Source organism: Pristis pectinata, unplaced genomic scaffold (genome assembly GCF_009764475.1).
Source record: "Pristis pectinata isolate sPriPec2 unplaced genomic scaffold, sPriPec2.1.pri scaffold_215_arrow_ctg1, whole genome shotgun sequence".
Classification (NCBI taxonomy): Eukaryota; Metazoa; Chordata; class Chondrichthyes; order Rhinopristiformes; family Pristidae; genus Pristis; species Pristis pectinata.
Genome location: NW_026262540.1, coordinates 1 through 27,553, shown reverse-complemented (window position 1 = coordinate 27,553; position 27,553 = coordinate 1). Strand labels below are relative to the sequence as shown.

General features: G+C 62.4%; 3 protein-coding genes across 5 annotated transcripts; 2 read left to right on the top strand and 1 right to left on the bottom strand.

The window, feature by feature from the left end:
* Positions 1 to 938: 938 nt before the first annotated feature.
* On the top strand, positions 939 to 9,331 carry LOC127567225 (cobalamin binding intrinsic factor-like). Of its 2 annotated transcripts, none has more exons than XM_052009907.1 (9): positions 939 to 1,157; positions 3,523 to 3,732; positions 3,841 to 3,999; positions 4,443 to 4,580; positions 5,073 to 5,239; positions 5,557 to 5,767; positions 6,740 to 6,929; positions 8,493 to 8,611; positions 8,820 to 9,331. In XM_052009907.1, exons 1-9 carry the CDS (start codon positions 1,094 to 1,096, stop codon positions 8,879 to 8,881), a joined length of 1,320 nt encoding a protein of 439 aa, XP_051865867.1. In that variant the 5' UTR covers positions 939 to 1,093; the 3' UTR covers positions 8,882 to 9,331. The 2 variants fall into 2 exon arrangements, with proteins under 2 accessions (XP_051865867.1, XP_051865865.1); XM_052009905.1 differs by having other exon boundaries at positions 6,716 to 6,929.
* A 2,251-nt stretch (positions 9,332 to 11,582) lies between these two features.
* Positions 11,583 to 12,880, top strand: LOC127567227 (leukocyte cysteine proteinase inhibitor 1-like). Its single transcript, XM_052009908.1, has 3 exons — positions 11,583 to 11,749; positions 12,024 to 12,125; positions 12,423 to 12,880. The coding sequence occupies exons 1-3, from the start codon at positions 11,669 to 11,671 to the stop codon at positions 12,552 to 12,554; spliced, it is 315 nt and encodes a 104-aa protein (XP_051865868.1). The 5' UTR covers positions 11,583 to 11,668; the 3' UTR covers positions 12,555 to 12,880.
* An 8,399-nt stretch (positions 12,881 to 21,279) lies between these two features.
* On the bottom strand, positions 21,280 to 27,349 carry LOC127567224 (cobalamin binding intrinsic factor-like). 2 transcript variants are annotated; one of them, XM_052009903.1, is made up of 9 exons: positions 27,101 to 27,340; positions 26,588 to 26,758; positions 26,242 to 26,397; positions 25,568 to 25,708; positions 25,090 to 25,256; positions 24,553 to 24,730; positions 23,395 to 23,569; positions 21,667 to 21,785; positions 21,280 to 21,458 (listed from the first exon to the last, which is right to left on the bottom strand). In XM_052009903.1, exons 1-9 carry the CDS (start codon positions 27,162 to 27,164, stop codon positions 21,397 to 21,399), a joined length of 1,233 nt encoding a protein of 410 aa, XP_051865863.1. In that variant the 5' UTR covers positions 27,165 to 27,340; the 3' UTR covers positions 21,280 to 21,396. The 2 variants fall into 2 exon arrangements, with proteins under 2 accessions (XP_051865863.1, XP_051865864.1); XM_052009904.1 differs by lacking the exon at positions 24,553 to 24,730 and having other exon boundaries at positions 25,568 to 25,673; positions 27,101 to 27,349.
* Between the last annotated feature and the right edge of the window lie 204 nt (positions 27,350 to 27,553).

Here is a 27,553-nt window from a genome sequence, read left to right as displayed (position 1 = left end):
AGGCACCAGACTCTCTTAAAGGCACAGCAACACCCCCCCCCCCCCCCTTGACCGGCACAGATTGCCCCCCTTAAAGGCACAGCGCCCACTCAAAGCCACCCTGCCCTCTTAAAGGCACAGCGTCTCCGCGTGGGCCGGGTTCCTCCTTAAAGGCACAGCGCTCTCTTAAAGGCACACTGCGCTCTTAAGAGGCCCCGGTGCCCCCCAGTTCCTTCTTAAGGGGACAGTGCCCTCGAAAAGGCGCTGTACTCTCTTAAAGGAGCAGCTCCTTCTTAAAGGCATGGGGCGCTCCTCAAGGGCCCAGTCCTTTCTTGAGGGGAACAGAGGGAGGGGGTGACGGGGACGAGGAGGGGTGTAGGGGAGGGAGGGGGTGACGGGGACGAGGAGGGGTGTAGGGGAGGGAGGGGGTGATGGAGACGGGGAGGGGTGTAGGGGAGGGAGGGGGTGACGGGGACGAGGAGGGGTGTAGGGGAGGGAGGGGGTGATGGAGATGGGGAGGGGTGTGGGGGAGGGAGGGGGTGAGGGAGACGGGGAGGGGGTGTAGGGGAGGGAGGGGGTGACGGAGACGGGGAGGGGGTGTAGCGGAGGGAGGGGGTGACGGAGACGGGGAGGGGTGTAGGGGAGGGAGGGGGTGAGGGAGACGGGGAGGGGGTGTAGGGGAGGGAGGGGGTGACGGAGACGGGGAGGGGGTGTAGGGGAGGGAGGGGGTGATGGAGACGGGGAGGGGTGTAGGGGAGGGAGGGGGTGAGGGAGACGGGGAGGGGGTGTAGGGGAGGGAGGGGTGATGGAGACGGGGAGAGGGTGTAGGGGAGGGAGGGGGTGATGGAGACGGGGAGGGGTGTAGGGGAGGGACAGGGTGAGGGAGACGGGGAGGGGGTGTAGGGGAGGGAGGTGGTGACAGAGACGGGGTGTAGGGGAGGGAGGGAGGTCACCTTGGAGGGAGTTTACGCCGGGAATCGACAAGGAGATCTGATCCGACCTCCGAGGGTAAATATTTGTGCGCCTCGCGGGACGTCCCGGGGAGGGCAAACCCTCTGAAATCCGAGTATAAATCCCGGCCGGAGCGACGTTCCCGCAAGGATCGGCAGAGACCATGGGGCAGGAACCGGTTCTGCTCACCGTGTTGGTGGCGATTTGTCTGAGCTCGGCAGGGAGTGGTGAGTCTCCCCCTTCCTCTCCCCTCCCTCTCTCCCCTCCCTCTCCCCCTTCCTCTCCCTCCTCCCCACCCCTTCCCTCTCTCACCATCCCTCCCTCTCCCTCCCTCCCTCCCCCTCCCTTTAAGAATTTTTGAACCATTTCCGAATTTATGGCACTCTGGCTGATCATAATCTGGCCGATCTCCATCTCCATTTCTTTCAAAGTCCTGAGTTGCAGGTCTCACGTCCTGAGAATTTATCCGTTTTCTGTCCCATTAATCTTTCTAAATGCCACAAATATACCGTTTATCCACTCAGTGAGATGACGTACTCTGCTTTTGTCTACCTCCGCTGATTCTGTCTTAATACCTTTGGTTCAGAAAGATTAAAATCAGCAATCGACTTAAAGCCAACTTTCATTTCTGTAAGAGAGTTTCTGACATTATCACAGTGAATAAGACAACTGTAAAACACCGTGGGGTGAGGCTAAACAAATTCGGCGCGTCCCCTTTGACTCTCACCAGCTTTTACCGATGCCCCACAGAGAGCATCCTATCCGGATGTATCCCGGCTCGGGACGGCAACCGCTCTGCCCGGGACCGCAAGAAACCGCAGAGAGTTGTGGACACGGCCCAGCGCGTCACGGACACCGGCCTCCCCTCCGCGGACTCTGTCTTTACCTCTCGCTGCCTCGGTGAAGCAGCCGGCATCATCAAAGACCCCACCCACCCGGGTCATTCTCTCTTCTCCCCTCTCCCATCGGGTAGAAGATACAGGAGCCTGAGGGCACGTCCCACCAGGCTCAAGGACAGCTTCTACCCCACGGTGATAAGACTATTGAACGGTTCCCTTATACGATGAGATGGACTCTGACCTCACGATCTACCTTGTTGTGACCTCGCACCTTATTGCACTGCACTTTCTCTGTAGCTGGGACACTTTACTCTGTACAGTTAGTGTTTTTACCCTGTACTACATCAATGCGCCCTGTACTGCCTCAATGCGCCCTGTACTAACCCAATGTAGCTGCACTGTGTAATGAATTGACCTGTACGATCGGGATGGAAGACAAACTTTTCACTGGACCTCAGTACAAGTGACAAAAATAAACCAATATCAATGTAAAAATATGAGAGATACTGTAATGAGTGTGTCCTTAAATAGCAGATAATCTTTACGTCAGCTCTCTTCACTTAACTTTGCTCCAAGTTGTGTTGTACTCTTGTGTAATCTGCTGACCTCAGGTCTTAAACATTAATAATATTGAGTACAGGAGTTGGGATGTTATGGTGAGGTTGTATGAGACATTGGTGAGGCTGAATTTGGAGTATTGTGTGCAGTTCTGGTCACCAAACTACAGGAAGGATGTCAGTAAGATTGAACGAGTGCAGAGGAGATTTACTTGAATGTTGCTGGGTCTTCAGGAGTTGAGTTACAGGGAAAGGTTGAACAGGTTAGGACTTTATTCCTTGGAGCGGAGAAGAATGAGGGGAGATTTGATAGAGGTTTACAAAATGATGAGGGGCATAGACAGAGTTAATGCGAGTAGGCTCTTTCCACCTAGATTAGGAGAGAGAAGTACGAGACGACATGGCTTTAGGGTGAAAGGGGAAAGGTTTGGGGGGAGCTTCTTCACTCAGAGAGTGGTGGGAGTGTGGAACGGGCTGCCATCTGACGTGGGAAATGCGGGCTCACTCTTGAGTTTTAAGAGTAAATTGGACGGATACACGGACGGGAGGGGTCTGGAGGGGTACGGGCTGGGGGCAGGTCAATGGGACGAGGGGAATAAAGTTTTGGCACAGACTAGAAGGGCCGAAGGGCCTGTTTTCTGTGCTGTAGTGTTCCATGGTTCTAAGACATTTATTAGGCATCCCGGAAAGGTTCTCGGTTATGGACATAACCTGGTATTATGATGGCCTTGAGTTAGGGAATACAGTCACCTCTCAGCTCCTTAAACCTCCCTTCCCCGCCACCCCCACCCTCCTGAACTCACCCCTCCACTGCCTGCGTGTGCTCCACACCACCACCTTCTTCTCCGGTCCTGATGAAGGGGGTCGGCCCGAAACGTTGTGCGCCGGCGACCCGGGTTCGATCCCGGCCGCTGCCTGTGAGGAGTCTGTACGTTCTCCCCGTGGGTTTCCTCCGGGTGCTCCGGTCCCCTCCCCGCGGTCCAGGGACGGACGGGTGAGGGAGGTGCGGGCGCCGGGAGCGGGGCCACACTTGCGGGCTGCCCCCCAGAACACGACGCAGAAGATGCATCTCACCCTGTGTTTCCATGTACGTGTGGCTGATAAAGAGATCTCATTTTATCTCCCCCTCCCTCTCACCCTCTCTCCCCCCCACCCCATCGTCCCCCTCCTCCCTACCCCATCTCCCCCTCCACCAGGAACCCAACAACTCCCTCCGATTTCTCGCCCCTCCGACACTCCGAGTCCCGACGCAGTGATCGAGAAACTCCTCAGGGAGCTGAGAGAGTCCGCCAGCTCCACGGACCCCGACCCGCGGACCCTCCTCGCCCTCCGACTGGCCTCCGAGGCGCCCTCCGAGGCCGAGGAGATCATACTCCGGGGTCTGAAGGAACAGACCGCTTGGAATGGTGAGGCTTTGGGGAGGGAGGGGGTGACGGAGACGGGGAGGGGGTGTAGGGGAGGGGGGAGGAGGGAACGCCTCTTTCACCCCCCCTTCCCTTCCTCCCCACCTACAGGGGAGAACCTCTCTACTGGCATGGCTGCCCTCTACGTCCTGGCGATGATGGCTTCCGGCGTCGACCCCTCCAACGTGTCCGACCCCCCCACCCACGGACCCCCGGTCAACCTGCTCGAGATCCTGAGAGTCCAGATGGACGCAGAGTTCAAGAGTCTAGGTGAGGGAAGGGGTGCGAGGGGGTGGGGGAGGGGGCAAAACCTCTGGCACCCCCTCCAGATCCCGCGACGGGACCCTGCGGTGGTGGTGACAGAAGCGGGGGGAGGGGGAGACCGGGGTTTGTTGGGAGGGGTGTCCCAGGGGGAGAGGGGGTAGTGGAGGGGAAGTTGAGGGGGGGAGGGTGAGAGGGGGCAGAGAGGGAGGGAGGGGGGAGAGAGGGGGGAGGGAGAGAGAGAGGGGGGAGGGAGAGGGATGGGGGGTTGCGAGAGGGGAGATGGGGTGAGAGGGGGTGGAGGGAGGGGGTGTGGGAGGGAGCAGGGGAGGGGGTGAAGGGGCCACATCTGGTGATCTCTTTCTGTTGACTCCCCCCCCAACCCTTGCCCCCGGTCTCTCCCTCCCCCCTCCCTCCCACCTCCCTCCCTCCCCCCCCCTCCGCCCCCTCAGAACTGCACGGACACCCCCGCACCACCTACTACCAGGTCGCCCTGGGCCTCCTGGGTCTCTGCAAGGGAAGGGTCCCCATCACAAAGACACATCTGCGAAACTTCACCGACGCGGTGAGGGGAGAGGGGTGGTTCGTCGGTGAGTGAGGGGGGGGTGGAGGGCGAGGGAGGGGAGGAGGGAGGAGGGGGGAGGAGAGGGAGGGAGGGAGCGGGGAGTGGAGGGGGAAGGAGAGGGGTGAGAGAGAGGGGAAAGGATTGGGGAGGGGAGGGCCGGAGAGGAAGGGGAGGAGGGAGGCAGAGGGGAGGGTAGGAGGAGGGAAAAGGGAGGGAGGGGGAAGGACGGAGGGAGGGGAGAGAGGAGGAAGGAGGGAGTGGGGACTGGAGGGAGGAGGGGGACGAAGGAGAGGGCAGGAGGGAGGGGAGAGAGGGGGAGGGAGAGAGGGAGGGATGGGGGAGTGGGTGGGAGGGGCAGGGTGAGAGGAGGGAGTGGAGGGGGCGAGGGAAAGTGGGTGGAGGGAGGGAGGGAGGGGGAGGAAGGAGGGAATGAGGGGACGGGTACCCCCTCCCTCTGCCCCTCCCTCCCCAGACCCCCAGTGTGTGGGGTGACCCCTGTGCCTTGCCCCTGTCCCAGACACGGAGGCCGTGTCGGCCCTCGCCCTCCGCTGCCTCAGGGACCGGGGCGCCAAGCCCCAGGAGCCCGTCCGAGCCGCCCTCGAAAGACTCATCAGGCGACTGCGCAGTGCGCTGACCGACCAGGGCACCATCGGCAACATCTACAGCACCGGGCTGGCGATGCAGGTAGGCACAGGGGGATCCCAGTACAAGGAGGGGGAGCGGGGTAGGGTAGAGGGAGCCGGGGCGGGGGGGGGGTTCACGGAGATGGGGAGGGGGTTGGGGACCATGCCGACTTTGGGCCCTGAACATGGGACGCCCACGCCTCTCTGACTTCCCCTGTCTCCTCGAGGGATTGAGCGAGTCAGTTCCTGAAAAAAGAAATCGAATCTCTCCGGGAGAGAGATCTGGCGGGCGGGCGGGGGGGGGGGGTGGGTGACGTTGAGGAGGGAGCACGAGCGGTCTAACCTCTTCCCCCAATCCCACCACCCCCCACCCCGCAGGCGTTCATTGGGAATGACATCCCGCCGACTGCGTGGAACTCCACGGGAGTCCGACGGGAGGTGTTCGCTCAGGCTGAGCGGGGGGCGTTTCGGATTCCGATCTCCGCCGCGCAGGTCCTGCCCCCCCTGCTCTGGAAATCGTACCTGGATGTGGTTTGCACTCAATGCCCCGGTAACGTGTGGGATCCTCTCCCCCGGCAGCACGCTCCAGGTACCCACCGCTCCCTGTGTAAAAAAATGCCCCCCTACATCCCCTTCGAACTCCCCCCCTCCCCTCTCCCGTTAAACGCACGACCTCCGGTATTAGACATCCCCCACCCCCTGGGGAACAACAGACACCGGCCGTCTCCTCTATCGACGCCTCCCATCGTCGGATAAACCTCTCCCCTCGGCCTCCGCCGCTCCGGAGAGAGCGACCCCAGAGTCTGTCCGACCTCTCTTTGTAGCTGGCGCCCTCCGATCCGGGCGGCGTTCCCGGTGAACCTCTCCCGCACCCTCTCTCCGAAGTCCCCGCTGTAATGGGGGGGGGGGGTGACCGGAGCCACACACGAGTGCGGCCTGACCAGAGTTTATACGGCCGGCAACTTGACTTCCCGGATCTTGTACCCGACGCCCCGACCGGTGAAGGTGAGCGCGCCGTGCACCTTCTTTACCGCACACCCCCCCCCACATTTACCTGTGCAGCCGCTTTCAGGGGGAGCGGTGGGCTCGGGACCCCCACTGTACGTCGATGCTCCTGCTGTTCACTGTGAGCCGTCCCCTCACATCCGACCTCCCAAAGTGTGACACCTCGCACCCGCCCGGATTAAACTTCGTCTGCCGTCTCCCCACCCGGATTAAACTGCGTCCGCCGCCTCCCTGCCTGGATTAAACTGCGTCCGCTGCCTCTCCACCCAAATTAAACTGTATCTGCCGTCTCTCTGCCCAGATTAAACTGCGTCCGCCGCCTCCCTGCCTGGATTAAACTGCGTCCGCTGCCTCTCCACCCAAATTAAACTGTATCTGCCGTCTCTCTGCCCAGATTAAACTGCGTCTGCCGCCTCTCTGCCCGGATTACCACCGGTCACTGACCTCCGGCTGGATCGAGTCCCCTGGACCACTCCCCTCTGCGTTCCGCGGACGAGCCAGTCCAGGACCCCAAGCCGCCAACTCACCACAGACTTTACGTCTCCTGTCATTCCAGCCTCTGATCCGGGGAGCCGGTGTCCGCCGGCGACGGGAGATCAGGCCCAGATGTTGGTGACCTACACCGTGGTCCGGGCTGTGTATTGCTCCCAGGACTGCTGGCACTTCATCCCCCTCGCCGTCCCCGAGGGCGCGACGATCCTCGAGGCGATGTGCAAGGCTGAGAGGGAACGGCCCCACTTCTTCAAGTGAGTTTGGGACGGACGGGGTGTGTCACTCCCTCTGTCTGTCTGTCTCTCCCTCCGTCCCTCTCTCTCTCTCCCCTCCCCTCCCCCTCCCCCCCCCCCCCCCCCACTCAGCTTGTTAGAACAAACTTGAGAAGTGAACTAAATTGGGGGAGAAAGGGGAGGGGAGGGGGAGAGAGAGTCACAGTCCCACAGCGCAGAGAGAGGCCCTTCAGCCCAACCAGTCCCTGCCGGGCCCAGGTCCTCACCCGAGCCGGTCCCATCTCCCTGCGTCCGGTCCCCTCGTCCCTCTGAACCTTCCCCATCCCTGTACCCATCCCGAGAGCTGTTACCGTCCCTCCCTCTGGCCGCCCGTCCCGCGCACGGACCTCCCTCTGGGTGAAGAAGTTTCCCCATTAAATCTCTTCCCCCCCCTCACCTTAAACCCGTGTCCTCTAGTTCCCCATTCTCCCGACCCCTGGGGGTGATGACTGCTCGTGTTCACCCTATCGATGCCCCTCACGGTTTTACACACCTCACGCTCCCTCTCTCTCCGTAAAGCTCAGCCCCCCCACCCCCGGGGTGCAACGTCCCTCGCGAATCTCCCTCCGCGCTCCCTCCCAACTCCCCAGCACCTTTCCCCCTACAGCAGGGTGACCGGAACCGGACGCGGGACTCCGAGCGCAGCCTCCCGTACGACTGCGGCGTCGCCTGCCCGACCCCTGTACTCGGTGCCCTGACCGGTGAAGGCCGGCGTGCCCGACGCCTTCTCCGCCGCCCCCCTGTCTACCTGTGACCCCACCCCCCACCCCGCTCTCGGGGGGAACCGTGTCCCTGTACCCCGAGGTCCCTCTGTTCCACGACACTCCCCGGGGCCCCTGTGAAAGTCCCGACCCGGATCTGACTTCCCAAAGTGCGACACCTCACACTTATCCGAATTAAACTGCATCTGCCGCTCCTTGGCCCCACTGCCCCAGCCGATCGAGATCCCCCTGAGATTTTCGAGAACGTTCTGCAGTGCCAACAACACCAGCAACCTCTCTCCACCCCCCCCCGTTCTCCACCACCCGCTGTCTATTTGTGAACACCCCCCCCCACCCTCAGGGGGAACCGTGTCCCTGTACCCCGAGGTCCCTCTGTTCTACGACACTCCCCAGGTGAGTCCATCCCCACCACCAACCCCCTCTGTTCTCCATCTCCCCGTCTACCTGAGGCTCCACCTTGAGGGGGGCGGAGAGAGGGAGGGGAGGATGGAGGGATGAGGGGGATGAAGAGGGACGGAGTGTTGGGGGGAGGAGGGAGGGTCAGGGAGGGAGACTGGGGAAGGTGAGGGGTTGGGGAGGGAGTCGAGGCAGGAAGAAGGAGGAGGGGAGGCGAGGGAGGGATAGGGTGGGAGGAGGGAGGGGGAGGGATGAGGTGAGGGAGAGGGAGGGAAGAGGGTGGAAGGGGAGGAAGGGAGAGGAATGGTGGGCGATGGGGAGAGGGAGGGAGGGAGGGGTCAATGATATGGATGGAGTGTGGGGGAGATCCATTAGACTCTCCCTCCCTCATCTCCCTCTCTCTCTCCCCCCCCACACCCTCCCTCAGATTCACCCAGACACTCACCACCTGGGGTCCCTACATCACCAGCATCGGCGGTACTGAGGTCAACAGCCAGAAGCGGACTTACTGGCAGTTCCTGATCGGGACGCAGCCCATTCCCGTGGGTGAGTCGGCTTCCCCGGAGCTCCCCTCTCGCCGCGCCCCCGTCCCCACCCGCGACGCGGAGACCGCCCTGCCCCCGCCACGCAGTTTACAAATCAACCCCGGCCGCGGTTGTGTCGAACGGTGGGGTAGGTTAGACGGGCTGAACGGTCTAACCCTGTGCCTCTTTCCCTCCGCACCTGCGCCGTGGTGTCCTCCCCAATTCTCCAGGTGTGGCAGAATACAAGCTCTCCGACGGAGACCATATCTTCGCCAAGTACACTACGTATTGATCGCTATCACGGGGAGCATCTGCAGTCAGAGCTCTGTGAACCTCTGGGGATGGATTCTGGGCCTCGGACCGACCCGAATATCCCGTCGTAACACTGAAATAAATTCATCTGAGCAAATCCGCGTTGGTTTAATCTCACTTCGTTTCTATCGGGGTCAGTGGGGGTGAAGATTGAGGGTCTTGGGATCTCTGTGCAGGGAGCCAGCCTTCTGCGGGTGGTCTGTGGGCGTGTGTGGGGGGTGTCACGGTGAGGTGAGGTGAGGAGGTGGGAAAGTGCCTCCTGGTCTACTCTCCACCCGTCTCTCGCCCCCTCCCTCCTTCCCTCTCTCTCCCCGCTCCCTCCATCTCTCTCGACCTCTCTCAACCCTCCTCCACTGCCCCTCCCCGCTCTCCCTCGCTCTATCACTTGGTCCCTCTCTATGCTCCTTTAATTCCACCTCTCTCCTCCTCCTCTCAGTCTCACTGCCCCCCTCCCCTTTCTCCCTCCCACTCCCCCCCCTCCCCTCTCCCGCAACTCCCCCCCTCACTGATAGGGAGAGAGAGTGGACAGAGGGGGTGAGAGAGAATGGAGGGGGACAGACAGGAGGGGGAGGTCGAGAGGGAGGGGGAGTGGGACGGAGAGAGGGAGGGGTAGAGGGAGGGGGAGACTCCCTGCCCTGCTCAGACAGATCACCACCAACACGCTGCAGACAAATATTTACCCTCAGAGGTCGGATCAGATCTCCCTGTCGGTTCCCGGTGTAAACTCCCTCCAAGATGACCTCCCTGCCCTACACTCCCTCCCCGTCTCCCTCACCCCCTCCCTCCCCTACGCCCCCTCCCCGTCTCCGTCACCCCCTCCTGCGCGGTGTGCGGACGGGGCTCGAGCCCCCTTTACCTTGATCAGATAGTTGATTCCTGCCACCACCTGAGATCGGTAGAACGTGGCCCGGTACACGTCCAGCTTCCTGCCCAGCTGCTCCTCCACGGCAGGCTTCACCTGCAGACACGATCAGCGTCGTAACACGGGTCTCGGGGAGGGAGAGGGGGGGGGAGAGGTGTGGTGGGGATGGAGAGAGAGTGGGGTGGTGGGGAGAGTGAGAGAGAGAGAGAGGGGGGGCTGGGCTCAGGGGGTATCAGTGGGTTAGTGCCGGGGTGGGGGTCAGGGGGTATTTGCGGATCTGTTGGGGGGGGGTCATCCGTGCCTCAGTGGGGGCCGGGGTGAGGAGGGGGCCCGTGTCCGGCTGGTCGGGCTGTGTGTTGGCTGGGGGGTACGTGACAATAATAAACCAATCCCAATACCCACTTCACCGTCCCACACAGAGTTAACCCCTTCCCCCTCTCCCCCTCCCACACAAGAGTTAACCCCCTCTCCCCACTCCCCGTCCCACAGTTACCCCTTCTCCCCGTCCCAGAGTTAAACCCCTCTCCCCCCTCCCCGTCCCACAGACTTAACACCTTTTCCCCGTCCCACACAGTTAACCCCCTCTCTCCCTCTCCCCGTCCCACAGAGAATTAACCCCATCTTCCTTCTCACCCCGTCCCACACAGAGTTAACTCCCTCTCCCCCTCGGTCCCGCACAGTTAACCCCGTCCACCCTGGAAATGACAGATCCCTTGTCAAATGACTGCAAATTCCACAGTCTCAGTTCTGGGTGGGGAGCGAGATTGTTTGGTGCGGGGGAGTGAGGCAGTTTGACGGGACGGGGTGGGGTGAGAGGGAGCTGGTGTGTGTATCCGTGTACGGGACAGACTTATTTCGGGAATGCAGACGATCCTGTCTGCAGAGTTCAACCTGGAGCCCAGCCAGAGGCCCTTCAGCCCAACACGTCTCTGCCGGACACGGTGCTGAGTTAAACCGCAGCCCTTCCCCTGCACACGGTCCCCCTCCCTCCGTCCCCGGCACATCCCTGTGTCCGTCTCACCCCCTCCCTCGTAACTGCCCCCACCCCCTCCCCAGGCAGCACATCACAGGCACCTACCGCTCCCTGTGTAAAAAAACTTGCCCCCCCCCCCCCCCACATCTCCTCCGAACGTCCCCCCCCTCCTCTCTCCCCTTGAACCGACTCCTTCGGGAAGTTGAAACCAGGTTACAGAGGGAGAGATGTGGGAGGGGCTCCCTCCCCCTCGCACCCACCCTCTCCCCCACTCAACCCCCTTGCTCTCTCTCTCCCCCTCCCCATTTTACCCCCTCTCTCCCCCCTTCTCCGCACTCTCTCCCACCTCCATCTCTCTCCCCCACCTCTCCCCCTCTCTCTCCCCCGTCTCCACCCCTCTCCCCCCCCCCCTCCCTCTCCCCGTCTCTCCCCCCCTCTCTCTGTCCACTCAGCCGCACCCATTCCCGGAAAGGCGAGGAGTTTGTTCCTCACAGAAACTGGGACCGATGCCCACAGCCGGGCCGTCGTCTGACGAGGGCACCGGGGACACGCTGGGGTTTGGGGACAGGGGCCGGGGGGATGATTGAAGATCTTGAGGGGGCAGGAGGGGGAGAGAGAGGGGGAGAGAGAGGGGAGGGGGAAAGAGAGGGGAGAGAGAGTGGGGAGAGGTGGGGGATAGGGGGGAGGTGGGGAGGGGGAGGTGGGGGACAGGGAGGGAGGAGAGGGAAGGGGGAGAGAGACAGACACAAAGTACGTGTGTGAGGTGGGACGTCCCGATGGGAGGGGAGAGGCTGAGAGGGGGACGGGGAGGAGCGTGGTGAGGGGAGGGGAGGGCAGGGGAGGGGAGGGGAGGGTGCGTCGGACTATAAAGGCAGGGACGGCGGATCGGAGGGAGAGACACGGCGAGGGAGAGAGAGCCGAGGGACACGAGGATGGCGGGGCAGACGCTGATACCGGGAGGATACATACCGACGACGCCAACCACCCCAGAGGTCAAGGAAGCGGCCGACACGGTGAGTCCCCGAATCACCCCCCAATTCTGGACGCGGTAAACCCCGGGGCACCCTCCCCAGACCAACCCCGTCCTCGAGAGAGGGGGTGGCGGCGGTGGGGGGAGAGAGGGGGGAGGGAAATGGGGACAGAGAGACGGGGGGTAGGGAGGACAGAGAGAGAGGAGGGAGAGTTCTGTTCCTCTCTCATGGTGCGCTCTCCTTGCCGACCTCCCTCCCCACCGCACCTCCCTCCCTCCCTCCGAGACCCGTGTTACGACGCTGATCGTGTCTGCAGGTGAAGCCTGCCGTGGAGGAGCAGCTGGGCAGGAAGCTGGACGTGTACCGGGCCATGTTCTACCGATCTCAGGTGGTGGCAGGAATCAACTATCTGATCAAGGTAAAGGGGGCTCGAACCCCGTCCACACACCGCGCAGGAGGGGGTGACGGGGACAGGGAGGGGGGCGTAGGGGAGGGAGGGGGTGAGGGAGACGGGGAGGGGGTGTAGGGGAGGGAGGGGGTGAGGGAGACGGGCAGGGGGCGTAGGGGGCGACAGACAGGGAGGGGTGTAGGGGAGGGGTTGATGGAGATGGGGAGGGGTGTAGGGGAGGGGGTGTCGGGGAGGGAGGGGGGTCAGAAGGGGAGCCGGGAGGGGGGTGTACGTCTGTGACTGAGTGACCCCCTCCCCTCTCCACAGGTGTATATCGGTGCTGAGGACAATTATCTGCACGTGAAGGTGTTCGTCCCACTGCCCTGCACACAGGAGGCCCCCTCACTGGTCTGGGTGCATATGGACGAGAAGTGGGATGACCCCCTGATCGACTGTTGAGGGGGCCTCCCTCCCCTCCTCGCTCTGCCTCCCCAACCCTCCCCTTCCCTGCGCTCTCCCACACCCCCCCCACCAACCCTCCCTCTCCGGCGCCCGCCGCAACGCTCGCAGTTTGGACGTACCCTCCGTGGGATCTCCCTGTGCGCGGACCCGAGCCACCGTCTGGCCTCCCTTGCCCACCGCCCGCGGGTCCTGGGGTCCGACCAGCCGCACCGTTTCAGTTGGTTGAGGATCCCTCCCCCACTGCCCACAACCCACCCACCCCGCGCCAGTGACGGCTATTCGACCGCAGAGTCTTCGCTTGAATAAAATTGCAATTGATTTGATTGGTGCGTCGTTTTTTGCTGACTGTTTGGGTTGCCGGGGGCGACGGCGCTGGGATGGCCGGCGTTTGGGGTGGAGGGGGTGGGAGGTAGGGAGGGAGGGGTGTGAGGGCGAGGGGAATCGGAGGTTGGGCGACTAAACTGCAGCGGCCTCTCCGCCGGCCCGGTCGCCAGGATCAGAGATGGCGGCCGCCGCCCTGCTCACGCCCAGGCGGGAGGCCGCCCGCGTCAAAGATGGCCCCCGGCAATACCCGCCACCCCCGCCTCTACCAAAGATGGCAGTGCCCTACGGGATCACACCGCCGGCCGCCAGCGTCAGATATGGCGGCCTCGTCGCCGCGGCGAGGGGGATCAAAGATGGACGCCGCCGTCTTTCCGGCTCGGCTGCCTGCATCAAAGATGGCGCCGGCTGGCCGGGCCGCCTCAGGGACGGTCTCCGGGCGGCGGCCGAGCCTTTCCTTCCCGGGACGGGCCGCTGCTGCCGTCCGGCGTCGGCCGTCCCATCACCCGCTGCTCGCCGCCGCCGCCTCCCTTCCAGATGGAGGGCGGCCCGTCCCTCACCAAGATGGCCGCCTCCACGGTCCTCACCAAGATGGCAGAGGGAGGGGGTGACGGAGATGGGAAGGGTTTGTAGGGGAGGGAGGGGGTGACGGGGAGGGGGTGTAGGGGAGGAAGGGGTGATGGAGATGGGGAGGAGGTGGAGGGGAGAGAGGGGGTACTACATCAATGCACCCTGTACTACCTCGATGCACCCAGTATTACCTCAGTGCGCCCTGTACCGCCTCAATGCTCCCTGTACCTCCTCAATGCCCCCTGTACTGCCTCAATGCCCCATGTACTGCCTCAATGCCCCATGTACTGCCTCAATGCCCCCTGTACTGCCTCAACGCGCCCTGTACTTCCTCAATGCACCCTGTACTTCCTCAATGCGCCCTGTACTTCCTCAATGCGCCCTGTACTTCCTCAATGCGCCCTGTACTGCTTCAATGCGCCCTGTACTAACCCAATGTAACTGCACTGTGTAATGAATTGACATGTACGATCAGGATGTAAGACAAGCTTTTCACTGGACCTCGGTACAAGTGACAATAATAAACCAATCCCAACACCAATACCCACTTCACCGTCCCACACAGTTAACTCCCTCTCCCCCCCCCGACTCCCCGTCCCACACAGTTAACCCCCTCTCCTCCTCTCCCCGTCCCACACATTTAACCCCCTCTCCCCTCTCCGTCCCACACAGTTAACCCACCTCCCCCTCTCCCCGTCCCACACAGTTAACCCCCTCTCCCCCTCGCCCCGTCCCACACAGTTAACCCACCTCTCCCTCTCCCCGTCCCACACAGTTAACCCCCTCTCCACCTCGATGTCCCACACACAGTTAACCCCCTCTCCCCCTCTCACACAGTTAAACCCCTCTCCCCCCTCCCCATCCCGCACAGTTAACCCCCTCTCCCAGTCCCACACAGTTAACCCCCCTCCACCTCTCCCCGTCCCACACAGAGTTAACCCCACTTCCCCTCTCCCCGTCTCACACTGTTAACCCCCTCTCCCTGTCCCACACAGTTAAGCCCCCCCTCGTTGTCCTACACAGAGTTAACCCTCTCTCCCCCTCGGTCCCGCACAGAGTTAACCCCGTCCACCCTGGAAATGACAAATCCCTTGTCAAATGACTGCAAATTCCACAGGCTCAGTTCTGGGTGGGGAGCGAGATTGTTTGGTGCGGGGGAGTGAGGCAGTTTGACGGGACGGGGTGGGGTGAGAGGGAGCTGGTGTGTGTATCCGTGTCCGGGACAGACTTATTTCGGAAATGCTGACGACCCTGTCTGCAGAGTTCAACCTGGAGCCCAGCCAGAGGCCCTTCAGCCCAACACGTCTCTGCCGGACACGGTGCTGTTAAACCGCAACCCTTCCCCTGCACACGGTCCCCCTCCCTCCGTCCCCGGCACATCCCTGTGTCCGTCTCACCCCCTCCCTCGTAACTGCCCCCACGCCTTCCCCCGGCAGCACATCCCAGGCACCCACTGCTCCCTGTGTAAAAAAACTTGCCCCCCCCCACATCTCCTCCGAACTTGCCCCCCCTCTCTCTCCCCTTGAACTGACTCCTTTGAGAAGTTGAAACCAGGTTACAGAGGGAGAGATGTGGGACGGACTGTCTCCTCCACGGCAGGCTTCACCTGCAGACACTATTAGCGTCGTAACACGGGTCTCGGGGAGGGAGAGGGGGGAGAGAGGGGGGAGGGAGAGAGGGGGAGAGAGAGAGAGAGGTGTGGTGGGGATGGAGAGAGAGTGGGGTGGTGGGGAGAGCGAGAGAGAGAGAGCGGGCTGGGCTCAGGGGGCATCAGTGGGTTAGTGTCGGGGTGGGGTTGGGTAGGGGGTCAGGGGGTATTTGCGGATCTGTTGGGAGGGGGGTCATCCGTGCCTCAGTGGGGGCCGGGGTGAGGTGGGGGCCCGTGTCCGGCTTGTCGGGCTGTGTGTTGGCTGGGGGGGTACGTGTGCACGCGGGCCAGCGCGGGGTCGCGCTCGGACACAGCACGGTGGAGGTGGGGTTGTGGGGCGGTGTCTGGGGGCGGCGGTGGGGCGGGAGCGAGGGGCTGTGGGTGAGGGGTGTGTGTGCATGCGTGGGGGGCAAGGCTAGGAGGGCTGGGCGTGTGAGGGCGGCGCGGAGGGAGAGGGGTGGATGTCTGTCTCCCCCCGACTATCTCTCCCCCCCGAGTCTCTCTCTCTCTCCCCCCTCCTGCCCCCTCAAGATCTTCAATCACCCCCCCACACCCCCCCCACCCCGGACAAGGGGAGGGGGAGAGAGAGTCACAGAGCCCCACAGCACGGAGACAGGCCCTTCAGCCCGACCGGTCCGTGCCGGCCCAGATCCCCACCCCAGCCAGTCCCATCTCTCCACATCCCGGCCCCTCTCTCTCTGCACCTTCCCCATCCCTGTACCCATCCCGAGTGCCGTTACCGTCCCTGCCTCTGGCTGCCCGTCCCACACACGGACCTCCCTCTGGGTGAAGAAGTTTCCCCACTAAATCTCTTCCCCCCTCACCTTAAACCCGTGCCCTCTAGTTCCCCATTCCCCAACCCCTGGGGGGGAAAGACTGCGCACATTCACCCTATCGATGCCCCTCGCAGTTTTACACACCTCACCCCCCCCTCGTGCTCTCCAAGTCCCAACCTGCCCCCGACCTCTCTCCGTAAAACTCAGTCCCCCCCGGGGGAGCAACGTCCCTCGTGAATCTCCCTCCGCACTCTCTCCCAGCTCGGCGGCACCTTTCCCCCCACAGCAGGGCGACCGGAACCGGACGCGGGACTCCGAGCGCGGCCTCCCTTATGACTGCAACGTCACCTGCCCGACTCCTGTACTCGGTGCCCCGACTGGTGAAGGCCAGCGAGCCCGACACCTTCTCCGCCACCTCCTGTCTACCTGTGACCCCGCCCCACCCCCTCTCTTGAGGGGGAACTGTGTCCCTGTACCCCAAGGATCCTCTGTTCTACGACACTCCCCCGGGGACCCTGCTGTTCACTGGGAAAGTCCCGACCCGGATCTGAATTCCCAAAGTGCGACACCTCGCACTTATCCGAATTAAACTGCATCTGCCGCTCCTTGGCCCACTGCCCCAGTCGACCGAGATCCCCCTGAGATTTTCGGGAACCTTCTGCAGTGCCTACAACACCAGCTACCTCTCTACCCCGCCGACCCGCCCCATTCTCCATGGCCCCCTGTCTATTTGTGACCCCCCAACTCTCAGGGGGAACCATGTCCCTGTACCCCAAGGTCCCTCTGTTCTACGACACTCCCCAGGGGAGTCCATCCCCACCTCTCTCCTTACCAACACCTCCCCCCCCCCCCCCCCGTTCTCCACCGCCCCGTCTACCTGAGACTCCACCTTGAGGGCGAGGGAGAGGGAGGGGAGAGGGTGACGGGAGCAGAGAGAGGGAGGAGAGAGGAGGGAGGTGAGCAGCTGGGAGAGAGGGGGGGAGAGGGTGGAGGGAGGGGAGGGGGAGGATGGAGAAAGGGAGGTTGAGGAAAGGGAGGGTCAGAGAGGGTGAGGGAGATGAAGGGGAATTGGGGAGGGAGTCAAGGCAGGGAGATGGGGAGGAGGAGGGGAGATGAGGGAGGGGAGGGATGAGGTGAGGGAGAGGGAGGGAAGAGGGTGGAGGGAGAGGAAGGGAGAGGGATGGGTGATGGGGAGAGGGGTCAAAGGGATGGTTTGTGGGGGAGATCCGTTAGACTCTCCCTCCCTCCCCCCTCATCTCTCTCTCTCTCCCACCCCCCACACACCCTCCCTCAGATTCAAGCAGATACCCACCGCCTGGGGTCCCTACATCACCAGCATCGGTGGTACTGAGGCCAGCAGCCAGGACCAGACCTACTGGCAGTTCCTGATCGGGACGCAGCCCATTCCTGTGGGTGAGTCGGCTTCCCCGGAGCTCCCCTCTCGCCGCGCCCCCGCCCCCACCGCGCGGTTTACAAATCAACCCCGGCCACTGTTGTGTCGAACGGTGGGGTAGGTTAGATGGGCCGAACAATCTAACCCTGTGCTTCTTTCCCTCCGCACCTGCGCCGTGGTGTCCTCGCCATATCCCCAGGTGTGGCAGAATACAAGCTCTCTGACGGAGACCAATCATTGCCAAGTTCACTACGTATTGATCGCTATCACGGGGAGCATCTGCAGTCAGAGCTCTGTGAACCTCTGGGGATGGATTCTGGGCCTCGGACCGACCCGAATATCCCGTCGTAACACTGAAATAAATTCATCTGAGCAAATCCGCGTTGGTTTAATCTCACTTCGTTTCTATCGGGGTCAGTGGGGGTGAAGATTGAGGGTCTCGGGGTCTGTGGGCATGTGGGGGGTGTCACGGTGAGGTGAGGTGAGGAGGTGGGAACATGCCTCCCGGTCCACTCTCTGCCCCTCTCTCTCTCTCGCCCCCTCCCTCCCTCCCTCTCTCCCCCCGCTCCCTCCATCTCTCTCGACCTCTCTCAACCCTCCTCCACTGCCCCTCCCCGCTCTCCCTCGCTCTATCACTTGGCCTCTCTCTATGCCCCGTTAATTGCTCCCTCTCACCTCTCTCCCCTCCTCCTCTCACTCCCCCTCTCCCTCTCTCTCCCCTTCCCCTCCTCTCTCTCCCCTCCCTCTCCCCAACCCCTTTCCCCCTCTCCCGCAACCCCTCCCTCCCCCTGTCACTCCTCCTCTCTCCCCCATCTCCCTCTCACCCCACCTTGCTCTCCCTCCTCTTGTCACGGATAGGGAGAAAGAGTGGGGGCGAGAGGGGGTGAGAGGGAGGGGAGGGCGAGAGAAGGGAGGGGGAGAGAAGGGAGGGGGAGAGAAGGGAGGGGATGAGGGGAGTTGGGGAGAGGGGAGTGGGAGAGGAGGGAGAGGAGAGGGAAGGGGAGTGGGAGGGGAGAGAGAGGGAGGGGTTGGGGGTGAGAGAGGGAGAGGGAGAGGGAGGGGGAGACTCCCTGCCCAGCTCAGACAGATCACCACCTACACGCGACAGACAAATATTTACCCTCAGAGGTCGGATTAGATCTCCCTGTCGATTCCCGGCGTAAACTCCCTCCAAGGTGACCGCTCATCCGCCGCCTCTCCTCTCGGGTTAAACTGCACCTGCCGTCTCTCTGCCCGTATCTACGACCGATCTGTACCCCGCCGTGTCCTTTGACGACCACCTACACCGTCCAAAACGCCCCCGATCGTTGTATCGCCTGCTGACTCACTACCCCACCCATTCACGTTCCCACCCAGGACACTTATATATCCACACGACAGCGGGGCTCCCATCACACACCTGACCTGTAGATGGGGGGAGAGGTAATGTGGCGGATGTGGAGAGCACGGACTAACCCCACCTGGGGAAGTGGGGAGCGTCCTGTCACACCTCTGACGTGTCGCTGGGGGAGAGGTGGCGGATGTGGAGTGCATGGTCTAACCCCACCCGGGGAAGTGGGGAGCGTCCCGTCACACCCCTGACCCGTAGATGGGGGGGAGAGGTAATGTGGCGGATGTGGAGAGCACGGACTAACCCCATCCAGGGAAGTGGGGAGTGTTCTGACACAAACTCACAGAAGCCAACACAGATCGTAAGAAAGTTCACAAGATCACAAGACAAGGAAGCAGAAGTAGGCCATTCGGCCCATCGAGTCTGCTCCAAAGGAAAAAGAAAATAAGAAATGGGTCGGTGGGGGGGGGGAGCAGGTGGAAAAAAAACTATTCTAACCCCAATTTCCGGCCTTATCCCCATATCCCTTGATACCTCAACTAATTAGATATCTATCTATCTCTTCCTTAAATGCCTCCAATGATCTGGCCTCCACTGCTGTATGTGGCAAGGAGTTCCACAAATTCACCACCCTCTGGCTAAAGAAATTTCTCCTCATCTCTGTTTTAAACCTGTACCCTCTAATTCTCAGACTGTGCCCTCTGGTCCTGGACTCACCCACCAGGGAAAAAAGCTCGGCCACATCTACTCTGTTCAGTCCTTTCAACATTTTAAATGTCTCTACGAGGTGCCCTCTCATTCTGCTGTACTCCAGTGAGGACAGTCCAAGAGCCGACAAACTTTCCTCGTACGTCAGCCCTTTCGTTCCGGGAATCATCCTCGTAAATCTCCTCTGAGCCCTCTCCAACGTCAGCACATCCTTCCGAAGATATAGGGCCCAAAACTGCGCACAGTATCAGAATGAGGCCTCACCAGTGCCCTGTAGAGCCTCATCAACACCTCCCGACTTTTATACACGATACCTCTCGAAACGAAGGCCAACATAGCATTGGCTTTCCTTACCGCCGACCCGACCTGGTGGTTAACCTTTAAGGTATCCTGCACAAGGACCCCCAAGACCCTTTGCACATCTGTACTTTGAATTTTCTCTCCTTCTAGATAATAATCTGCCTGTTTATTTCTGTTTCCAAAGTGCACAACTGCACATTTCTCAAGATTGGATCTCAGCTGCCATTTCCTTGCCCACTCTCCGAAACTGTCTCGGTCTCTCTGCAACCTTCCCGTCTCCTCAATACTCCCTACTCCTCCATCTATCTTGGTGTCGTCCGCAAACTTAGCCACCAAACCATTTACTCCGTCATCCCAATCGTTATTGTACAGGGTAAAAAGAAGCAGCCCCAACACCGACCTCTGCGGAACACCACTAGTAACCGGTAGCCAACCAGAACGGGATCCTTTTATTCCCACCCTTTGCTTCCTGCCAACCAGCCAATGCTCCACCCATTTCAATATCCTACCTGTAATTCCATGGGCTCTCATTTTATTAATTAGTCTCTTATGCGGCTTGTCGAAAGCCTTTTGAAAGTCTAAATACACGACATCTACCGTCTCTCCCTTATCCACCCTACCTGAGATTTCCTCAGAAAACTCCAACAGGTTGGTCTGACGGGATCTTCCCTTCACGAAACCATGCTGGCTTGGACCTATCTTGCCTCGCACCTCTAGGTATTCCGGAACCTCATCCTTGAGGATCGATTCCAATAACTTTCCTTTACTGAGCGCTGGATACCGGGGTTATCTGTGTGATAAGAGGTTGTTTGGGGTCAGATTTGGGGGTTGGGGGGGGGGGGGGCGGGAGACTCCCACAGGGCACACCTCCCCATCTCTCTGTCCCCTCAATCTCTCCCCCCGCCTCGCTCGCTCTCCCCTTCTCTCTGCCCTCTGCCCCCAACCTCACCCCTTCACCTTCCCCCCTCCCTCTCCCTCCTCTCCCCCCAGTTCCCTTCCCGTCCCTCTGAACTCTCTCTCTCCTCTTCCTTTCCCCCCCTCCCCTCCCCAGGCACACAGGGGAGGAGGGGAAATGAGGAGGGAGATCGGCGGGAGAGGCAAGGAGGACCACGGGAGAGGTGGGGGGGGTGGCGAGGGGGTGTGTGGGAGAGGTGGAGTGTGAGGGAGGGAGGGCTGAGGGAGAGGGGCGGGTAGGAGGGAGGGCGCGATGAGGGAGGGAGAGGCGAGGAGGGAGGGCTGAGGGGTGTGAGGAGGTAGGGAGCGCCGTGGGAGGGGAGACAAGGAGGGAGGGATGGGAGGTGAGGGAAGGGGACGGGAGAGAGAGGGGGGAGAGTGAGGGGGAGAGACAAGGGGAAGACAGGAGGAGAAGGGGGAGAGGGTGAATTAAGGAGGCAGAGAGAGAGACCGTGTGGGAGAGCGGGGAGGGGCAGTGGAGGAGGGTTGAGAGAGGTCAAGAGAGATGGAGAGAGAGGGAGGGAGGGCGCGAAAGAGAGGGGCAGAGAGTGGACCGGGAGGCACGTTCCCACCTCCTCCTCACCTCACCTCACCGTGACACCCCCTACACACGCCCACAGATCACCCGCAGAAGGCTGGCTCCCTGCACAGAGATCCCAAGACCCTCAATCTTCACCCCCACCGACCCCGATAGAAACGAAGTGAGATTAAACCAACGCGGATTTGCTCAGATGAATTTATTTCAGTGTTACGACGGGATATTCGGGTCGGTCCGAGGCCCAGAATCCATCCCCAGAGGTTCACAGAGCTCTGACTGCAGATGCTCCCCGTGATAGCGATCAATACGTAGTGAACTTGGCGAAGATATGGTCTCCGTCGGAGAGCTTGTATTCTGCCACACCTGGAGAATTGGAGAGGACACCACAGGGCAGGTGCGGAGGGAAAGAGGCACAGGGTTAGACCGTTCGGCCCGACTAACCTACCCCACCGTTCGACACAACAGCGGCCGGGGTTGATTTGTAAACCGCGCGGTGGGGGCGGGGCGATCTCCGCGTCGCAGGTGCGGACGGGGGGTCAACGAGAGGGGAGCTCCGGGGAAGCCGACTCACCCACGGGAATGGGCTGCGTCCCGATCAGGAACTCCCAGTAGGTCCGGTCCTGGCTGCTGGCCTCAGTACCGCCGATGCTGGTGATGTAGGGACCCCAGGCGGTGGGTATCTGCTTGAATCTGAGGGAGGGTGTGGGAGGGGGGAGAGAGAGAAAGATGACGTGGGGAGGGAAGGAGATCTCCCCCACATCCCAACCATCTCATTGACCCCTCCCTCCCTCTCCCCATCGCCCACCATCCTTCTCCCTCCACCCTCATCCCTCCGTCTCCCTCACTTCATCCCTCTCCCTCCCTCCTCTTCATCCCCATCTCCCTGCCTTGACTCCCTTCCCAATTCGCCCTCACCTCCCCCCCGACCCTCCCTTCCCTCAACCTCCCTCCCTCTTCGTCCCCCTCACCCCTCCCTCTCTCCCTCCTCTCTTCCCTCTCCTTCCTCCCTTTCTCTCTCCCTCCTCCACTCCCCTTCACTCCACCCTTCCCCCCCCCCCCACTCCCCTCCCTCAAGGTGAAGTCTCAGGTAGACAGGGGGTGTGGAGAACGGAAGGGGGGGAGAGAGGGGGATGGACTCCCGGGATCATTGGGTTTACAGGGGGATCTCGATCGGCTGGGGCAGTGGGGCCGAGGTGCGGCAGATGCAGTTTAATTCGGATAAGTGCGAGGTGTCGCACTTTGGGAAGTCAGATCTGGGTCAGGACTTACCCGGTGAACAGACAGGGACCCCGGGGGAGTGTTGTAGAACAGAGGGACCTCGGGGTACAGGGACACAGTTCCCCCCAAGAGCAGGGGTCACAGGTAGACAGGGGGCGGTGGAGAAGGCGTCGGGCACACTGGCCTTCACCGGTCGGGGCACCGAGTACAAGAATCGGGCAGGCGACGCCGCAGTCGTATGGGAGGCCGCGCTCGGAGTCCCGTGTCCGGTTCCGGTCACCCCGCTGTGGGGGGAAAGGTGCCGCCAAGCTGGGAGACAGCGCGGAGGGAGATTCACGAGGGACGTTGCCCCCCGGAGGCGGCTGAGTTTTACGGAGAGAGGGGTCGGGGGCAGGTTGGGACTTGGAGCGCGGGGGGGGGGGGGGGGGGGTGAGGTGTGTAAAACCGCGAGGGGCATCGATAGGGTGAATGCGCGCCATCATTCCCCCCCGGGGGATCAGGGGAATGGGGAACTAGAGGGCACGGGTTGAAGGTGAGGGGGGCAGAGATTTACTGGGGAAATTTCTTGACCCAGAGGGAGGTCCGTGTGTGGGACGGGCGGCCAGAGGGAGGGACGGTAACAGCTCTCGGGATGGATACAGGGATGGGGAAGGTTCAGAGGGACGAGGGGGCCGGACGCGGGGCGATGGGACCACATCAGGTGAGGACCTGGCCCGCAGGGACTGGTTGGGCTGAAGGGCCTCTCTCTGCGCTGTGGGACTGTGACTCTCTCTCCCCCTCCCCTCCCCTTTCTCCCCCAATTTAGTTCACTTCCCGTTTGTTCTAACAAGCTGGAGAGAGGGGGGAGGGAGAGAGGGGGGGAGGTAGAGAGGGGAGGTAGAGGGGGGAGGTAGAGGGGGGAGGTAGAGGGGGGAGGTAGAGGGGGGAGGTAGAGGGGGGAGAGAGAGGGGGAGGGAGAGGGAGAAAGAGGGGAGGGGAGGAGGGAGAGAGGGGAGGGGGAGGGAGGGAGGGAAGGAGAGGAAGGGAGGGAGGGAGAGAGACAGACAGAGGGAGTGACACACCCTGTCCCTCCCGAACTCACTTAAACTGGGGCCGTTCCCTCTCAGCCACACGCATCGCGTCGAGGATCGTCGCGCCCTTGCGGACGGCGAGGCGGATGGAGTGCCAGCAGTCCTGGGAGCAATGCACGGTGTAGTACACCCTGATCAGGATCGGATCTCCCGTCGCCGGCAGAGACCAGCTCTCCGGTTCGGAGGCTGGAACGACAGCAGACTTAAAGTCCATGGTGAGTTGGCGGCTTGGGGTCCCGGACCGGCTCGTCCATGGAACGCAGAAGGCGGTGGTCCAGGGGACTCGTTCCGGCCAGAGGTCTGTGACCAGTGGTGCCCCACAGGGATCCATAGCGGGACCCTCGCCATCCGTAGTGGATAGATAAGTGTCCCGGGTGGGAATGTGGATGAGCCGGGCAGTAAGTCCGCGTTGTGGGACAGTGTAGGAGGTCATCGAAAGACACGACGGGGTACAGAGCGGTCATAGATCCCGGCAGAGGGGCGGCAGACGCAGTTTAATCCGGGCAGGGAGGCGGCAGACGCAGTTTAATCCGGGCGGGTGTGAGGTGTCGCACTTCGGGAGGTCGGATGTCAGGGGACAGTTCACAGTGAACGGCAGGAGCATCGATGTACAGAGGGTGTCCCGGGGGGTCCCGAGCCCACCGCTCCCCCCCGAAAGCGGCCACACAGGTCGACGGGGGAGAGGGGGGCAGTGAAGGAGGCGCACGGCACTCTCGTCTTCACCGGTCGGGGCATTGAGTACAAGAGGCCGGGAAGTCACGTCACCGGCCGTATAAAACTCCGGTCGGGTATAAAACTCATGGGGGGCTTCGGAGAGAGGGTGCGGGAGGGGTTCACCGGGAACGCCGCCCGGATCAGAGGGCGCCAGCTACAAGGAGAGGTCGGACAGACTCTGGGGTAGCTCTCTCTGGAGCGGCGGAGGCCGAGGGGAGAGGTTGATCAGACGACGGGAGGTGTCAGTAGAGGAGACGGCCGATATCTGTTGTTCCCCAGGGGGTGGGGAATGTCTAATACTGGAGGGCGTGTGTTTAACGGGCAGGGGGGGGGGGGAAGTTTGGAGGAGATGTTGGGGGGGGGCGTTTTTTTACATAGGGAGCAGTGGGTGCCTGGAATGTGCTGCCAGGGGAGGGGGTGGGGGCAGATACGAGGGAGGGGGTCCCACACGTTACCGGAGCATGGAATCGCAGACACATCCAGGTACGATTTCCAGAGCAGGGGGGGCAGGACCTGCGCGGCGGAGATAGGAATCCGGAACGCCCCCTGCTCAGCCTGAGCCAGCATCTCCCGTCGGACTCCCGTGGAGTTCCACACACTTGGTGGGATGAAATCTTTATTCCCAATGAATGCCTGCGGGGTTGGGGGGTGGGGAATTGGTGGGGGTGGAGGGAGAGGTTAGACCGCTCGTGCTCCCTCCTCAACGTCACCCACCCCCCTCGCACCCCGCCCGCCAGCTCAGACCGGCCGTCCTGGAGAGTTTCTGTTTTATTTTTCAGGAACTGACTCGCTCAATCCCTCGAGGAGACGGGGCAAGTTGGAGAGGCGTGGGCGTCCCGTGTTCAGGGACGAAGGTTGGCACGTCAAGGAGTGTCCGGACACCCGCCTGATTCTTTGACCCTCCCCCACTCCTCTCCTCCACCCCCTCCCCGTCTCCTTCACCCCCTCCGTCCCCTGCACCCCTCCATGTTCTGGGATCCCCCTGTGCCTACCTGCATACCCAGCCCGGTGCTGTAGATGTTGCCGATGGTGCCCTGGTCGGTCAGTGCACAGTACAATCCCATGATGAGTTTGATGAGGGCATCCCGGACGTCTTCCTGGGGCTTGGCGCCCCGGTCCTGGAGGCAGCGGAGGGCGAGGGCGGACATCGCCTCCGTGTCTAGAACAGGAGCGAGGCACAGGGGTCAGCCCGGGGGTCTGGGGGAGGGAGGGGCAGAGGGAGGGGGTACCAGTCCCCTCCCTCCCTCATTCCCTCCTTCCCTCCTCACCCCTTCCTCTCCCTCTCTCATCCCTCATTCCCTCCACTCCCTCCTCCTCTCTCCTACCCCTCCACCTCCTTCCTCCCCCTCCCTTCCTCCCTCCTCCCCTCTCCCCCCTTCCCCCTCCTCTCTTCCCTCCCTCCGTCCATCCCTCTCCCTCCACACCCCGTCCCTTCCCCTCCTCCCTCCCCCTCCACGCTCCCTCACTCACCGACGGAATGGAGTTCTCCCTTCATCACCACGTCGGTGAAGATCCGGAGATGGCCCTTGCTCACCGAGGCCCTTCCCTCGCAGAGACCCAGGAGGCCCAGGGCGACCTGGTAGTAGGTGGTGAGGGGGTGTCCGTGCAGTTCTGAGGGGGCAGAGGGGGGGATGGGGGGAAGGGAGGGAGGGAGGGGAGGGGGGAGAGAGGGAGGGAGAGAGCGAGGGGGGAGAGGGGGAGGGAGCGAGCAGGGGAGGAGTGGGCGGACAGTCAACAGGAACAGACAATGAGATGAGACCCCCTTCACCCCCCCACCCCCACCCCCGGCCCCTCCCCGCCCCCGACACCAGGGTCCGGGACAAAGAATCCAACGGGAGAGACTGCGGGGAGCCGGCGGACTCTGCCCGACACGTCCCCTCCCTCCCCGTCACCCCCTTCCCGCCTCCCCTGCTCCCTTCCCCCTCCCTCCCCATCACCCCCTTCTCCCTCACCCCACTCCCCTCCCCACTCCCCCTCTCCCCCCACCCACTCCCCCTCCCTCTCTCTCCTGTCCATCTCCCCCATACAACAAACCCTGGTCTCCCCTCCACCACCGTCCCGTCACCACCGAAAGGGTCCCGTCCCCGTTTCCCCCCAACAACCCCCCGGGCCCTCCCCCTCGCCCCTCACACTCCCTCACTCACCCACAGTCTTCATCTCCGCGTCCACCTTGTCCGACAGGATGGCGAGCAGGTTGACGGGGGGTCCGGGGGAGGGGTCCGGCACATGGGAGGGGTCGACGCAGCAGGCAATCATCGCCAGGACGTACAGCCCTGCCATTCCACTGGAGAGGTTTATCCCTGCAGGTGGGGAGAGAGTGAGGGAGGGAGGGGTGACACAGGCGTTCCCTCCTCCCACTCCCCCCACGGACCCTCCCCCCTCCTCACCACCCCTCCCCGTCTCCATCACCCCCTCCCTCCCCTACACCCCCTCCCCGTCTCCGTCACCCCCTCCCTCCCCTACGCCCCCTCCCCCTCCCCGAAGCCTCACCATCCTGAGCCGTCTGTTCCTCCAGACGCTGGCATAGGGGCCAAACCTCGGAAGACACATTGGTGGTCAGTCGGAGAGCGAGGAGGATCCTGGGGACGGGGTCCGAGGAGTTGGCGGCCACTCTGAGCTCGTTGAGGAGCTGCTCGATCACTGGGTCGTCACTCGGAGCGGCTGAGGGGCGAGAAATCAGAGGGAGTTGGTGGGTTCCTGCTGCTGGGAGAGAGGGAGGGGGAGCTGGGGGGGAGGGGGAGAGAGGGAGGTGGTGAGGGAGTGGGGGGGAGGGGGAGAGGGAGGGGGGAGGGGATGGGGAGGAGGGGGAGGCGGAGGGGAGGAGCGGGGAGGAAAGGGAGAGGGGGAGGGGGGAGAGGCGGAGGGGGAGGGAGGGGGGAGGGAGGGAGGGGGAGAAAGGGGAGGTGGGACGGGGAGGAGGGTAGGAGGGAGAGGAAGGGGGAGAGGGGGAGAGAGGGGGAGAGGGAGGGGAGAGAGGGAGGGGAGAGGAAGGGGGAGACTCACCACTCCCTGCCGAGCTCAGACAAATCACCACCAACACGGTGAGCAGAACCGGTTCCTGCCCCATGGTCTCTGCCGATCCTCGCGGGAACGTCACTCCAGCCAGGATTTATACTCGGATTTCGGAGGGTTTGCTCTCCCCGGGACGTCCTGCGAGGCGCACAAATATTTACCCTCAGAGGTCGGATCAGATCTCCTTGTCGATTCCCGGCGTAAACTCCCTCCAAGGTGACCTCCCTCCGTCCCCTACACCCCTCCCTCCCCTACACCCCTCCCCGTCTCCCTCACACCCCCCTCCCCTCCACCCCTCCCCGTCTCCCTCACACCCCCCTCCCCTCCACCCCTCCCCGTCTCCCTCACCCCCTCCCTCCCCTACACCCCTCCCCGTCTCCCTCACCCCCTCCCTCCCCTACACCCCTCCCCGTCTCCCTCACCTACACCCCTCCCCTCCACCCC